The sequence below is a fragment of the Ptychodera flava genome, chromosome 12 (assembly GCF_041260155.1).
Source record: "Ptychodera flava strain L36383 chromosome 12, AS_Pfla_20210202, whole genome shotgun sequence".
Lineage (NCBI taxonomy): Eukaryota > Metazoa > Hemichordata > Enteropneusta > Ptychoderidae > Ptychodera > Ptychodera flava.
The window spans coordinates 36,817,595-36,833,576 of record NC_091939.1 but is presented as its reverse complement, the minus strand read 5'-3'; the positions used below and the strand labels follow the sequence as shown (position 1 = coordinate 36,833,576).

Genomic DNA, 15,982 nt, shown 5'->3' with positions numbered 1-15,982 from the left:
TTTGGGAAGGAATACACAAGCGAAATTCTAACCTCCTAAAAAACTTCAGTGTACTCTGCTGTCCTTGGTTACCTTCAAGCTCCTTGGCATGTTTACTCAGCTAAGTCGGTTACCTAATGCACAGTCCCTATGGAGGGACCGTGGATACCGTTACAGCCTGAGCCATGCAAATATGGCTGCCATCGATGAGTTGCGCATGGGCCTATGATCTCGCGAGATTTGCAAGATCGATGAGAATTACGTTTGCAGCCTGCAGGATCGACACTCACCCTTGCATTTTGCTTGTAAATCACGATCAACTTTTTTTCTCGTACATTTTATTGTTTTATTTTTCATTTCTGGCAAGGGGGCGCTCGGAATTTACAAGAGGGCGCCATGCCCCTGTTACCTTATTCAGGGAGAACACTGTTTGATATTCAGGAGGGGGTAGGGTCTAGAAGATTGATGAGGTATCATTACTTATTTACCAGATCCCTTGTACATTTTTTCCCCACTCCCACCTTTTCTTTTTATCAAGACTTCTCTGTCTATATTTTGTTGTTGACATTTGCGTATGTATTTAGGCAGGGCTGTCATTTATAGCCGGTCGCCGGCGGCAAATCGCCGTCTGACACAGGTCTTGCCGCCGCCTGTTTTCCCTATTCAAGGCCTGCAATAATGATCTTTACACACGTTATGAATTCTTTCCTGTCCCAATTCTACCGTTGGCTGCGCTGTGCTACAGAGGCGCAGTCCCTAAGGCTCGTTGGTAGCCGATTTCTGATTGGTTTCAATCGGTACTGTCAAAATGCTTTGCGTGTTGTGATTGGTTTTCGGACGTACACGATCGATATGGCTACGAAAAGAACGACAGCCACGTTGGATGTATGGGTCCAAAAGACCCCGAGAGGCTTACACTAGCTTTTGAGATAAAAGTAATGTCAATATTTGTAAATCATTTTATTTTCCTGAGGAATTTCAGTGATCGGGGGTTCAATCCATCAATGGTAGAGCATGCAATGTAGATTTCAAGCCGCGTCTGAGCAAAGTGCCATGATAGCATTACGTGTATTTAGCGACTGTTTTTGATTTGTTTTCACGTTTGCAGATCGTGAACACTCTTTACAATGAGTAAGAATCGTTTACTCAGCGCAAAAAAAACTTTGAGGGGATTGACTCAATTTTTAGTGAGTTTTGACTACCACTGAATTTGTTTGCACCAAGCCGCCGTTCTATGAAATGTATTCTTATGGTAGTACATGCTGTGTACTGTGGTTGTTTTGAAGGCCCGAGTATTGAAGTTTGATAAATATTTTCCGACATCCGAAATCTTTCCTCAAAAGCAAATATCAGTATTCCGATCCTTCAAAATCATTTACCAAGACCAACATTTTTTTAATGTTTAGGGCAATCAAAAAATTTAGCTAGGCTTGACTATATACTTTCGCGGTATCTTGCACGTACGCATACGACGGTAAACCATGTTTTGAATATTGATATATCATGCATGTAGTGAGCCTACCCACTTGGCCGGCGTGGGTTTCGACAAAACTCTGACTACTGTGAGGGATATCAGAATAGATAGTCATCAGGAGAAAAGATTTGATCGTTAACTTTCACGCGCAAGGATTTACTACGTAAATAATCAACATATTGTCAATCTTGTCGATTGAGAGGCCGACGGACAACGATGCCACGCAATTTCATTAGCGGATGTAAACTTTCGTATGTAATTGTTTGTATGACGTAGCGTCTACTCAAATTGTCTCTGGTACTGGTCTCGTATTTACCCCATTACATTTGTAAATTTTCACACTGGAAATTCATAGCCGGTAACTCTGTGGAGAGGTCTTGAAACAGACAAAATAAAATTACAGCAGTATCAACCAGACGCAGATCGGAATTTTTTGTCGTGACGTTAATATGGTCACATCAGTTTTGCAGAGGGGACAAGATTTTGTTTAATTCTAATACGATTAGTACGATTAGCTGTTATTGAATGGGAACGTATTACAATTATTGAATTACTTTCTGCAGATGTTGTTTCTCAAGAAATAGTTTCTGCAGGTGTAGTTTCTTAAGCTACATCTGAAGGAATAGTTTTTGCAGATGTAGTTTCTGAAGCTACTGTTTCATCAGCCTGAGAATCACACAATATTGAGGTATTGTCAGCTGGTACTGCCATACAAGCCTTGGGCTTAGATTAGTACGCCAGTGATTCTGATTATGGTTCAGATTATGATCTTTATTAAGCAGGTTGTAATTCAACAGAATTTGTATGCAAATAATAGTAACCTGGTGTATCAATAAATATATAAACTCTGTAATACTTCTGTTTGTCTTTCATAATTTATTTCACAAGATTCAATTTCATGTTACTTTTGATACTTCAGTTATAATAAACTTGACAGTAAATTGCCCTCGAAAATGCCATCACAGGCCACCAATTGAAGATGAATAATTAGAAAAGCTTCAGCTTCAGCTTCAGGAGGGGGGACACCCCCCTCCTGGCCTCCCCCCGCGTGCGCTTGCGCGCACGCCTTGCTCCGCTTCGCTCCGCACAAGGCTGTACCCTCCTGTTCTTTCACTTGTACCCTTCTATTCTGAAAAACATTGACAGCCCTGTTTAGGATCTGCCTGTCCTATTGCTGTGGAAGTTGATATGCATGTTCCTAAAGATGACATCCAGTACCTTGGTTGGAGACCTTATTTGCTTTTGTCATTCTTGTTTTTCTGGTTTAAATATTTCTTGAATGGACCAATTCAAACCGAATGTGAGCACATAGTGTCCTTGACGGTATTTTTCTATGTATACTCTTGCGTCAAGTGAAATATTGAATTTCATAAAATAGCATCAAGTTTTTGACTTAAATTAATTTTTATCATTAATTTCCAAAATTGAGCTTTTCTACCCCAAATATACACCCCTTCATCCTTCAAATTAACTATTGCTTCCATAATGAACTTTAGATTCTCTGCTTTCTGAAAAAATATAGTATGAGGGGGTTTCCATGTCATCTTTGATGAAAAGTACCATACTCCTTTGGAAGAAACTGTGTTGGTTACATGCAACTCCACCTTAAGCATCTGTGCTATTGTTTCAGATCCCGTATACAGTGTTGGAAACTGGCCAAAATATTTGCCAGACATCAGGACTGGTAACTTTCAAAACTTGCCTGTCCTGCCAGAAAGTTGCCTGTCCTGAATTTTTGACAAATCCATTCATTCAAAAAACACAAAACCATTATGTACTTCAAACTGTAAACAACTTTATTTTCAACATGAGTATTAACTATGATCTTACAAACAAACTGTTCTGAATTCCACTGTTTCAAATGAATTCTAATCCGGACTTGAATACAAAATTTCTACAATAACAATGCTGATAACACTCTGATTAATTAAGTAGTTAATTCAAACACACTTTGCCCATATCGCTCAAACAGTTAAAAGGTTTCACGATAGCGGTTTTAACAACGGGGAAACATTTTTTTTTAATTTGTCTCCATTTTATGCCACTTTATCGTATAAAACCAAGATGCAATCTGTCATCGAATTGGTACCACAATCAACCAAACTGAAAAGATTGCTGAGCAATACAGAAAACATCATCTGGCAAAGAAAATCAAAAACTGAGAGAGCTGCCATATAAGTAATCAAAGTTGGCGGCATGAATTAAATAAACCAATACTCTCCTCAGACCATACCGATTTCAAAGGCCGTTTACAGCAAATATTGTTAACGAAACCATGAAACCTGGGAATGGCTAAACACAGAGAAACAAGATTTATTTCTCGAAGCAGCCCTTCACAACGTGCTTTTCAAACACCGGAAAGCAGGCACCAATATCGACCCGAAATCTATTACAAAGTCCAGGAAAAATTGACACAAAACTAAAAGTTCGGATAATCGATTTAAATGCCTAAAACAAACTAATCGTTGACAGATTAGTACAACATTTACTGTAAACATAACGAGCACTAGCAACGCTCATAATATGCCCTAAAACAAAAATCCTTATAAGCGTCCAGAAACTCCGGTCGATGCTGGGTCATGTTAAATATAATATCAATCAATCAATCAATCAATCAATCAATCTTTATTTACTCGACACATACTAACAGAGAGTATGGTATGGTACATCAAGATGTGTTACAAATGTAAGTGAACAATACAGAGAAAGAAAAACAACCATTCATCTCTGTAATACGAAAACATGCAATAATTACATTCATTGGAGCTGCTTCAGCTCAGTATAAACATGTGCTCTTTAAGAAAACAGTAAAAGTCTGAACAACAAATGAACAAAAGTTACCAGGACATTTTTCAGCCCGGAGCTGCTGGAGGGTTCAGCATACATTTGTATTCTTTAGAAATACAGCTAGATCAAGAACATTTTGTTCCATTAACTTTTTAACAACTTCTTCTTTTTCTAAGAGACAATAACATTTACAAAAATCTGTACCACTACTTTGTCCCAATAAAATTCTTTCTGAAGTATGATTTTTACATGAAAATAATAAATGAAACTCATCATCAATTTCATTATAATCACATCTCTGACAGATTCTTTCATTCAAAGGTAATCTAGGTTTACTTTTTCTTCCCATTTCAATACCCAAGTTATGGTCACTCAATCTGAATTTGGACAAATGTTTACGGAGTGTAAAGTCAGACAAGCATCTAAGTAATTTTCGAAGACAAACTGAGTTTTGAAAATTCTATATGTACGTAATTTGTTACCATTTCCATTTTTTTTTACATCATCAAACAGATTTCTCCTCCATGAACCCAAATATTCACTTGTAAGATTTTCTTTTATTTTCTTCTTCAGTTGACAATATGATTTCACTCCAATGAACTGAAAACATGCATATGATTACAATCCCCCAAATTGCGATTAATAAATTTCACCCAAGGAGATTGAATTTTTCTGTTTTCTGTGAGTGCCTTTTTAAGAATGTGATTTGAAGGCAAACTGTTCAGTCTACACCAATATCTTATAACAGACATATAAAGTGAGATCTTCAATGGTAGTCTACCCAACTCAGCTCTTATGCCTTCCAAAGGAGTACGTTTACTGACTCCTAGAATAAATCTGTAAAACGACATACAAAGACTTTCAAGACAATTATCAGTACTAGTGATTTCTGTTGCCCAAATTTCAGAAGCATATGAAAGAATTGGAACAATCAATGTGTCAAAAAGTTTTAAGCAAAGTCTAGGATTTAACATTCTTTCACATAAAATTGACTTTTTTATGCTGAATAAAGCTTTCATTGCTTTGTTTTTAAGATTATTCGGGTTTTGTTTGAATTTTCCATTAGGTGTAATAAGAACACCAACATATGTAAAATGTTTCACTGTTTCAATCAAATTGTTTTCAAAGTAAAATTGCACATTGTTTATGAAATGATTACTCTTGTTAAATACCATTGTTTTTGTCTTATCTACATTAACTGTGAGACCCCATAATTTACTATATTCAGACAATTCTGTAAACCTTCTGCAGATTTTGACATAAGTATTAAGTCATCAGCATACAAAATACAACTCATTTTCAGGTCTCCAATTTCTATTGGGAAATCAGACATATCACCAAAAATACCTGGGAGATCATTCAGAAAAACATTGAATAAAGTTGGTGAAAGGTTACAACCTTGTTTAACACCACAAGTAGAAAGAAACCCATCAGAAATACCTCTTGGTACACCGGATCGCTCACTATAGAGTCAGTCAACAGTGGCTAACTCTCTCAATAACGAATCTGGCTTCTCCTCCTGGGGGACGAAGATGACTTCATCACACAACCAAACGGATGGGATACAAAACAAGAGAGCGACTGATGAAGGAACCCCATTTTTGGTTCCGAAACACCGTTAAGACGAATCACTCAATCAACAAACGGGTTTACCGGGGACCCAAATCACATGACTAGGGTCAAGGCACTATGGATTCACCGGTGTCTCGCCATGTATTCCACACAAAATAAATGCAATGATCCTTTTATTCACCATATCGTAATACTAAACAATCTTGGTAGAGCCGATGTGTGGAGTTGCCCTCATTTTCCTTTATATCCTTTATATCTTTATATCTTTCCTTTATATCTTTATATTTATAGCACTGGCTGATATCGAGCAAATGTCGCTTAATGTGAGATTTACTAGTATGAACGACTTCCTGTTTACCCGTGTTTACATGTCTCGGTTGCGTTGCATTCCGGCGTCACACAGTTGCACAGTTTCAGTAGCATAAGCGCGTCGAAGTCGGACGTATTGGTATACTAAATCACATTTATTTTACACAACATCTATAAGCCGCTGATCGGAGCTATGTGAGAGGTCTGAAATCGGCAGTCTGCGCCCCCAAACTGCGCTAGCGCATTTCAATTTGCGCTATCAATCTGCGCTCCCATTCTGCGCTATCGATCTGCACCCCTGTTTTGCGCTCTCTATTTCTCCAAACCATATGTGCTGTGAAAACGACCCAGCTAGCACAAGAACGTACTACGTCGATCATGATTTTACTATTTCCATCATTTGACTTTTTGATATGACATTGGATCGAGATATGGTACTGCAGGCCGTTAGGGAGCTGCATTTAGGACCCTGGTAGCGAGTCCTGTATCATCGATGGCTGCCAGTCCTACGTGGAGATAGAGTTGACCTTTCAAAATTCTGCCTTCTCGACATACACCTACGTACTTTTTTGACTTTCCAAACATGTAAACTACATGTATGAGTGTGATAGAAACGACACATGTGCAACCACTTAACTTAACCAAGTATCCGCGGTTTGAAACAGTCCCGACATTTACGTCCCTCGGACTGTCACTCTACAAACCCTCGCCCCGTCCGGCTCATTCATTGACTCGGATGTGATACATTGTGAATGAAAATTCAATTTTATGAAATATAAATATTGTAGAATCAGTAGACAGTCCCCTGTAAATCAAATAGGTGTGTACATACAGGTTCAGTAAGGTTGTACTTTCACTCGGCCGCTAGTTGACAGGTTCACAATCGATGTGATTGTGAGTGCACTGAACAGCTGGGACGTATGTGTTGTCATGCTGAACTGTGGCCCACGGTTAGTGGTTTTCAATGTTAAAACTCGTTGAAGTGCAAATATGTGCATAAAACTACCCGTTAAAGGATGACCGGTCGATGAAAATACGAAAACTTTCCATGCAATATGCATTATTCACACCGACACGGCTTCATCAACTGTCCCCGTACTAAAGGAAGATGACACGCGTATTTTATTCAACATATTCGGTCACCTATTCGGTAATGACGTAGCGCACGATCTCCTTCAAATGTTTTACTAGCCAAGCCTTTTTAATGAGCTTACTGTTCTGACTGAGAATTTAAAATAAGTTCGAACTAAATTTAACTTATTCCAACTTAAAGTCGACCGTACATCGGTAGATCCTGCACGTAACACTTGGCTGACGGATATAGATCGGAGCGCGGAGGGAGGGGGGTGTGGCCCTATATACCGGAAGGAAGGAAGTAAACCAGTGCAAGTGACCTGAAAATGTACTTCCAGATGATTACAAGACGCTTGCGACGCTTGATCTCGACCAACATGCCACGATTTTTGTTGCTCGATAATCCGGTCCTACATTCTCTCCAAAACAAAACGAAAACTGCCAGGACTTTCTTTTGGGGAAAAGTGTTGGGTCATATCGTACCGGGAAATTCCTGAAATATTACTAAAATGGCAAACTATCAGCTAAAATCGGTACTACAAGAACACATATAAATAAAGTTTAAAAAAATAATACGAGTCAATCTCTCCCGTTGTAACAAAGGGCGACAGGTTTGCAGCGCGGTGCAAAAGCTATTAATTATAAGAAAATACAACAAACATTTTATGTTGTCAAGAGTTAGATGTGTTCGTTTCATCTTGAGGTAGGAAAACTACAACCGATGTCGGCGCTGACATGAACTTGACAGTCATTTTTCACAAAGAACATGGATAAATTGCCGCGCGAGACAGGAAGTAGACAACGTGAGTCAAGAACAAGTGAATGTCCAACGCGATCGCGCGACGACAGCACAGTACACAGGTCTCGATCGGATAGCCTTTTTTACACAAGTTTCGACATCTTCATCTTGACTGTGAACTCTGGTAACCAGATTGTAACTGTTGAGACAACAGTATACGGTTAATCTACTAGTCAAACATTCGAAAATTGGATTTAAACCAGGTTTAGCAAAGATGTGGTTGCGGTACCGTTTTAAATTGCCGTCTCCGGTATAGAAATAAATACATGCACCACGGTGTTTGGGTCAAGTAGGGGTAACTTTATTACTACTAGTCAAAAGTCTATATTCCACAGAGTGCCGTGACCACCCCCAGAAATGCTAGCAGGTGGCGAGATTACAGAGTTGTGGCTGCCGGGGTGGCCACTGGCACTACCACTATGTATTAAATGTTTCTAATAACTATATTGCTGAAAACGTCACGGTTATCTTCCATTCCGACGTCTTGTGCCCCACTTGCCAAAAACTTTGAAAACGGTTGTTCACTCGAATTTAGGCTATCGCCGGGCAGATCGTCCATGTAGCCGACACGAACACAAAGTGTCTGTTTAGCGGCTACCAAAAACTATTAAAAATAGTAAAGAATGAGCTACAAAATCAATATCAGTTTCGCTGGGAACATATTCGATGGCTTGTCACACAACTGTTACCAGATTTCAGGTAACACTGTTTACCACACGATGGATCCGTATTTAATACAGTAACCTATAGAGATAGCTGATTGATATCGTATATAAGACAGGTGCCTCTACGGCGGTAAAACTAATAGTTTATCCCTATGTAAATCTCGGTCTCCCGAGAGTTAAAATGTCCGACTTCTGCATGGTCACCGCGCCGTGCAGTGTAGCGACAATGATATGATTGCAATTTCGTTTGAAGTTCGTTTACATGTATGTTAACGCAAATAAGGTGAAAAATATCAATGTTTGCCAGTATCTTGTTATACGGGACGAGATTGTGCTGCTCTTGTACTGCATGAACTTTGATCGAAGTGCGTTGGCCGTCTTTTGATTTTGAATGTCGAAAATTGCATATGTAACCTCTCCTAAAACCTTGTGAACTGCGATTTGTTTGCATTTTTTCACGATTTTACTTTCTAACAAAAATAAGTTCACGTAAAATGTACTGATAGATGCGTAGGGAAGTTTTATTACTCACAAAATTTGTACTGTGTGTACAAGTTTGAACAATTATTATAAATAATGAACGGTTGCTGCTCTCATAAAATTGCCGCTGCATGGACGTGCATCTATGTGTCATAACCTTCCACGAAACAAACATGATGTAATTTACTGATATGAGTAACACTGGATTTCCTTGTAGTTGATTTCCTTGATGTTCTGGTTGTAAGCTTTACTCTCTCCCTTACATGGCTAGTTTTTGAAAATGTCGGGAAATCAAAGACGATGTAAAAACTGCTCAATTCATTTGCTCATTCCGACATAAACAACAGTGTACTAGTTTATCAACATATCATGTAGTGAGTAGAATTCAAAGAATATCCATATGTCAGAACATTAAAATGAACACAATATGAGAAGATTCCTTTCACAAAAAGATCAACTTCAAGTGATACTTTTGAAGATTTGAAACCGAGTACGTATACCCTACTTCACACCTCGTCAGTCTTACGTCATCGACAAGTCACCCACGACAAGTCACCCACGTTTCTGTGAAAATGAACAGAAATTCTCAGTATCGACAAAGAAATCGTCAAAAAAGAAGTTGAAAATCGTGATGCTAACGTAAACATAATTTTGTATCCACTTGTGCCATTCCATGTTGCAGGGTTGCGTCGCCAGCCCTGCCACTCACTCTGCTGTGCATTGTTGGAGTCGGGGAAATAGTCGCCGTCGACTAGCAGCAACGTCTAACCATGGGGATACTAACATAATTTTAGTCAGAACTTGACTTTGAGCTTTAACTACTTGATCACTTCCCGACCTCCTTATACGAGAAAGAAAATCATCTAATTTTTACTACTTCACATATCTTTTGTGTCGGATCCACTGTCCACAGAATGTATGTATGTCGTGATTGTACCGGAAATATATTTGATCTTACATTACTCATAACCAGTCGTCCTGACAATCCTGACATACGTCAAAGTTTTTAAAAAAATTACGAAAATACTGAAAAGTTTTCTAATATTATGAAAAATAGTGTTGCAAAGTGTTGGCAATGGCATGATGGTGGGAGGCAACCGACAGCTATAAAGTTACAAGTAAATACAAATATATTTCAACACTGATATGTCCTACGATCTGGCTGGCAGCTTTATCAATCTGTGGCAAAGTGCCACGGATTTATATCGCGTTAGTTTCGTAAATGTCGCAGCTACAAAACTAAACTTACAACATTCCATAGATAGCGTAGAATGTGGGCGCAGATCGATAGCGCAGAATGAGAGCGCAGTTTGATAGCGCAAATTGAAATGCGCTAGCGCAGTTTAGGGGCGCAGACTGCCGATTTCAGACCTCTCACATACCTGGAGCTCGATGAGATTGCTGGGTATGCCGTATGGGCTACTATCGAGAGCCCGACACACGGACGTGGAAGTACAATTTTCCTCCCGTCCGACTGAAAAGTTACCCGTCTCGGACGGGAGGACGGGCGTAGTTTCCAACGCTGCCGTATATATCATGAATGTATAGTGTTTTTATGTGTTTGGATCAGTTGTCACATGGGGCCGTATGTATGTATATATGTATGCACATGTACCGGTATGTAAGTACACTGCAAAAACTTGAGAACTACTGTATCATTGAAGTTTTAATTAAGCTGCATATCATATGACAATCATGTTGGATTGTGCCAGGTCAAATTTACCCTCTCAAGTAAAGCTGTGTTCACAAAAAATGGTGTTGGGAAGCCTTAAGGAATTCAGGGGGATCTGAAAATTCTGGGAGTAGTAGGGGGGACTCGAAAGTTTAACTCTGCGTATAGGGCAACCTGAAAATATTTTGGTTCCCAACATTATGATGTGATCCAATGGTTCTAATATTAGTAATAATTTAACAAATTTTTATCTGTTACCATTTTGTCGCATTTTATAACTTTTATCTCGAAAAAAAAAAAAATTATATGAATGCCATTAAATTTTCATAAAAATAAGTTCTTGTGATAATTTGGGAGAGAGATCATATACATGTAGATGGGGGACTTTAATATTTTTTGTGGTTATTAAGGGGGGATTTTAAAAAAATATTAGATTTCAGTAGCAATTCCTCTATCCCTCACCATTATTTGTAAACAGAGCCTATATTCACACCAACCAAATATGAATATGAAATTTCTGAAACCATCCTTTCATCTTTTTTTCAGGAACTTTATTTAAGCAAATTGGCTGAATTAACCGATTCACTTAATGAACACAATGGTCATAAAGATTGGTCAACCTCCGACAAAGAGGTCTTTGAAGTACAGCTATCAAATCTACAAGAACAACTTGTGGCTGCAATGATAGAAAATCAAACTATTAGTAAGTACCTTTCTATCATCTTCTCAAACAAGTACAGATAAATGCAATATATAATGAAACACATGAGCATTTTCAGTTCATATCTGGTTTTTCAATACTATGACAATCATCAGCCATGAGGTTTTACAAACACAAGACCAGATAAGCATTTTTCATCATTTTCATAGAACTCTTTGGAAATTGCATAAAAAACAGTTTATAGTGACTTAAAATGTTCACTTGGTATACATTTAATTTACAGACACCAGGTTGTGTTTTTCACATGAACTCAGCTTAGCAGGGAAGTGTGTCATTACTATTTTCGGATTGTTAATTCTTATTTCTGAATTATATAACTTTTTCCACGTTGCACTATTTTTAGGAAGTTTATACTGTCTCAAGCTTAGAATTTTTCTGATTGATATACAAAATCATCTTTTGGGTTCTTTGGGTCCATATCCCACTTCATGCCCCTACGTCATCAACTATTTGCCAACAACTCCATGCAACAACCAATTACCTGACCTGGCGACACATTAGAGAAGCTACAACGTCATTGAAGGTTTTTTCATGTTTTTGATCCATAACTTAACTATCCCTAAACCGCTTTCTTTCAATTTTGGTACGCAGATGTAACTATTGATCTTGCCATGGAAAACACCAACAGCCATAACTTTACTGTCCCAAGTACACAAACGTGCCCCCCCCAGACCACTATCATGTGATTTCCCAACATTTAACAAAGGCACCCCTCTCCCCTGTAATGAAGCTACTAAGCATATGATTCAATCACCGTAATTCAAACATCATAATCCAGCGGGGACTGTGTCATCAGCGATGACTTTTTTAGTCAAAAGATCTTCTTTGAAATTGCTGGTGCAGTTGATTTGAAACTTGATATTGAGGTTCCTTAAGCTTACTTCATTGAGCTTTGTTCATATTGTGGTTATGAAAATAATTGCAATCATACCAATCCATAATCCGATAACACTAGGTCAGAATTCATAATACAATAGCTGTAAACATAGACACAAAACATCACAGAACAGACAGAATTTAGTAGTTTTAGGGCATTTTTGCCATTTTTGGTCAAATCTTTTGTTCTTAAAAACCACCAATCCAATAGCTTTGATATTTGGTATACAGATGTCTGGGGATAATCTAAATATTGGATTTATTGAAATTATGATGAAATCTGCAATTTGGTATTTTGGGGCAATTTTACGGTTTTTGGTGAAAAAAATGTTTCTCAAAAATTACTTGTCTAATAGTTTTGATATTTGGTAGACATGTACCTAGAGATGATCTTAATATGATATGTTCCAATTATGATGAAATCTTCAATTGTGTGTTTTTTCTATAGTTAGTCAGGCCTTCCTGAAGTGAGGTATCAAAGATTTCTGCCTTCTTCATCAACATATTTGTCACAAATAGTTATTCTCTCATAACACAGTGGAGCTCTATCGGCCGTTAGGTTGTTGTATATTGTAAAGATGACAATACAGGTACCAGTGTATGATGGCCTGATATCATGACATGGTTTATTTTAGTTCATTTTAACTTTTTTGTTAGTGTTAGAGCATTTGGAACGAGAAAGCTTTTGGGGCTTTCTCATCCATGCTATTGAGATTTTCCTCTTTAAGGAAGAATATTTGAAATTTGATTCATACTTTTTTTTTGTTTTTTGTCAAAAAACCAAATTATTCATACTTTTTTAATAGTTTTAAATATTTGTATGCCTATTCCCAGGGGTGACTACTTGAAATATTGTGCAAACATGTTCAGATGTCTTCAAATTGTGACAAATCTGGTTTTCATTTGTAAGAATATTTCTTCTAATTTTGGTCAAAAATTGTGTTGTTCAAAACTACTTATCAAGCATCTTTGAAATTTTTATGCAAGTCCCCAGTTGTAACATACCAGTACTTAATAGATATCTGTAATTTGAGAAATCTTCATTGTGAGTAAGATTTGTACATGACTAGCAAAGTTTGCATGATAGAATTTTAACCATTATCACACAGTTTTCAGCTTTTGTTAGCTCATATTTGGTTTTGTATATATATACCAAAAAGAGCTTATGTGATGAGTCGGTGGCGTCTCTATGTCTGTATATTTGTGGGTATGTATGTGCGGATGTATGTCCGTCACACACAAAGGCTCCCATACCGCCAGAGCTACCATCTCAGTATTTGGTGTACAGGTAGATGTAGGGGTTGAGATGTGAATTTGTTCAAATGAACACATCAGTGTCAAAAATGTGCAAATGAGGTAAGAAAAAGGGAAATCCTGCAAATGTGCAGGAGTGATGGCATGCCAGTAAGAAACAGGCCAACTCCACTGATCTTGAATCATTTCCTGTCATTGTTTATGAACTGTTACATATTAACAGACCTGCTCAAACCATAGACAGTAGAGGGGGAGGGAAGACCGTCTGTGGTCAAACTAAGAGGGGCTTGTTTCTGCTATGCATGTTGCTAAAGTTGACCTCCAGTACCTTAAGGTCAAGTTTTTAAGTTTTAGACCTTAATTACTTTTGTCATTCTTGTTTTTCTGGTTTAAATATTTCTTGTTGTTTTTCTGGTTGTACTGTGCAGAAATCATTGTCATAACATCAACGTAGAATTTTCCTCCACTGAACAGATAGAAACAACATTTATTGTTGATCATTGGTAACCCATACTGGTATATACCAATTCTGATCAAATTTGAGCGACACCGTATAATTGCGGTATTTTTGTAATGTATGTGGGAGCGACAGTGTCACTGACACATTTTGTTTTAAATATATTAATACAGAGGTGCACAATAGTATTGAGTAAATGTTATTTGTTTATGTTGCACAACATGTAATATAACTAATACAATGAACCAAAAACAGGTGATAGCAATTATTTTTACATTCATGTTGTAGATGAAGAGCTGCAGAAATATAAAGAAACAAGCATGGTTGATAAACTTCAGCAGGAACTGGAATATGAACAAGAAAAAAACAAAATGTTGATGGAAAAATTTGAAGAGATGGAATCCCAAAGTCACAGGTTAGCTTACAGGACAGTTTGTGTTGTCATGTGTTGTCGATGTTGATTGTCCATAGAAGATGTAACTAATAAAGTGGTATTTTAGAGAAATATGATTTGTTTTGTTGTTTTCCAGGTATTGTAATACTAATGAGCAATTCTGTGTGTAAAGGTTGTGGAATTATTTTTGGACTTTGTTAAACCTGGCAGATGAAATCCGTGTTTTGGTAGTGTCCATCCATCCGTCCTTCCACAATCATTTCTCAGTGATTCCAATTTCTGTCAAAGTTGATACTGCAAGGACATGAACCTGTTTGCTACAGAGGCACATCAATTTATTTGGCAATGCAATCCAGTATGGACACAAGGTGGCCATTCTCTTTGATTTTAGCTCCCATTTCACAAGTTAATGAGAAAATGGGAGATTATCTGATACTGATAGGTAAACAAACTAAAACTATATGTGTGTTTATTTCATGTCCACTGCTTCTACCAAACTACTGTGTATGTCTGTTTGATATTTAATGTGGGAAAAGTCATGGGGTTAAGAGCCCTTCTAATTAAAATGAAATTGATACTTTGATAGTCCCGAAAATGAGGTTGAGAAAGACGAAAATGGTAACAAACCATAAACTCAGCTATTACTGGCAAAGGAGGAAGTTTCATCAACTTTGGTCAAGTCAATTCAGATATATATCTCTAATGAAGAAAATTTATTAAATATGGAAATAAGGAATTTGCTGAAGTAAAAATGCTTAATGCCTTTGAATAATGTTATATCAGAGTATCTTTAATGTACATGGCAAGTTTCATCAATTTTGATTGAATCAATTCAAATATATATCCCTAACTTCAAAAGTTCATTAAATATGCAAATTAGGAGTTGGATGAATTAAAAATGCTTAATAACTTTCAAAAATGTTGTATCATAGTATCTTCACTATATGTAGCAAGTTTCATCACCTTTGGTCAAGTAAATTCAGATACATATCGCTAATTAGGAAAGTTCATTAAATATGCAAATTAGGAATAGCTGAAATAAAACTGCTTAATGATTTTCAATAATGTTAAATCATAGCATCTTCAATATACATATCAAGTTGGGTCAATTTTGATCGAGTAATTCAGATATATATCACTAATTAGGAAAGTTCATTAAATATACAAATTAGAAATTATTTTTCAAGTCACACCTTTATAACTCTCACAGCTGATATATCTTGATGTGATCAACAGTTGTAGCAAATTTTATCAAATTTTGTGCAGTGGTTTTCAGTGTATATCCGTTTTCTCTAAAATCATTAATTATGCAAATGAGCAAAATGTAAGCAAGCCACCCCCACCATAAACTAATTAACTCTTGCCATTTGCAAACTGAATCTATGTACCAGATTCGATTCTGATCTGATAAGCTGTTTTTGAGATATCGAGCACACAGACAGATAGACAACACACAGACAGACAGACAT

At 37.2% G+C, this 15,982-nt stretch overlaps 1 protein-coding gene across 2 annotated transcripts in view; it reads left to right on the top strand.

Annotated features, from left to right (window-relative positions):
* LOC139145776 (uncharacterized) overlaps positions 1-15,982 on the top strand; it is an 85,234-nt gene that overhangs the window by 28,975 nt on the left and 40,277 nt on the right. For both annotated transcript variants that reach the window (XM_070717083.1, XM_070717082.1), the window contains exons 3-4: positions 11,358-11,514; positions 14,408-14,534. In XM_070717083.1, coding sequence (XP_070573184.1) covers positions 11,358-11,514; positions 14,408-14,534 — 284 coding nt within the window. The remainder of the gene's footprint in view (positions 1-11,357; positions 11,515-14,407; positions 14,535-15,982) is intronic.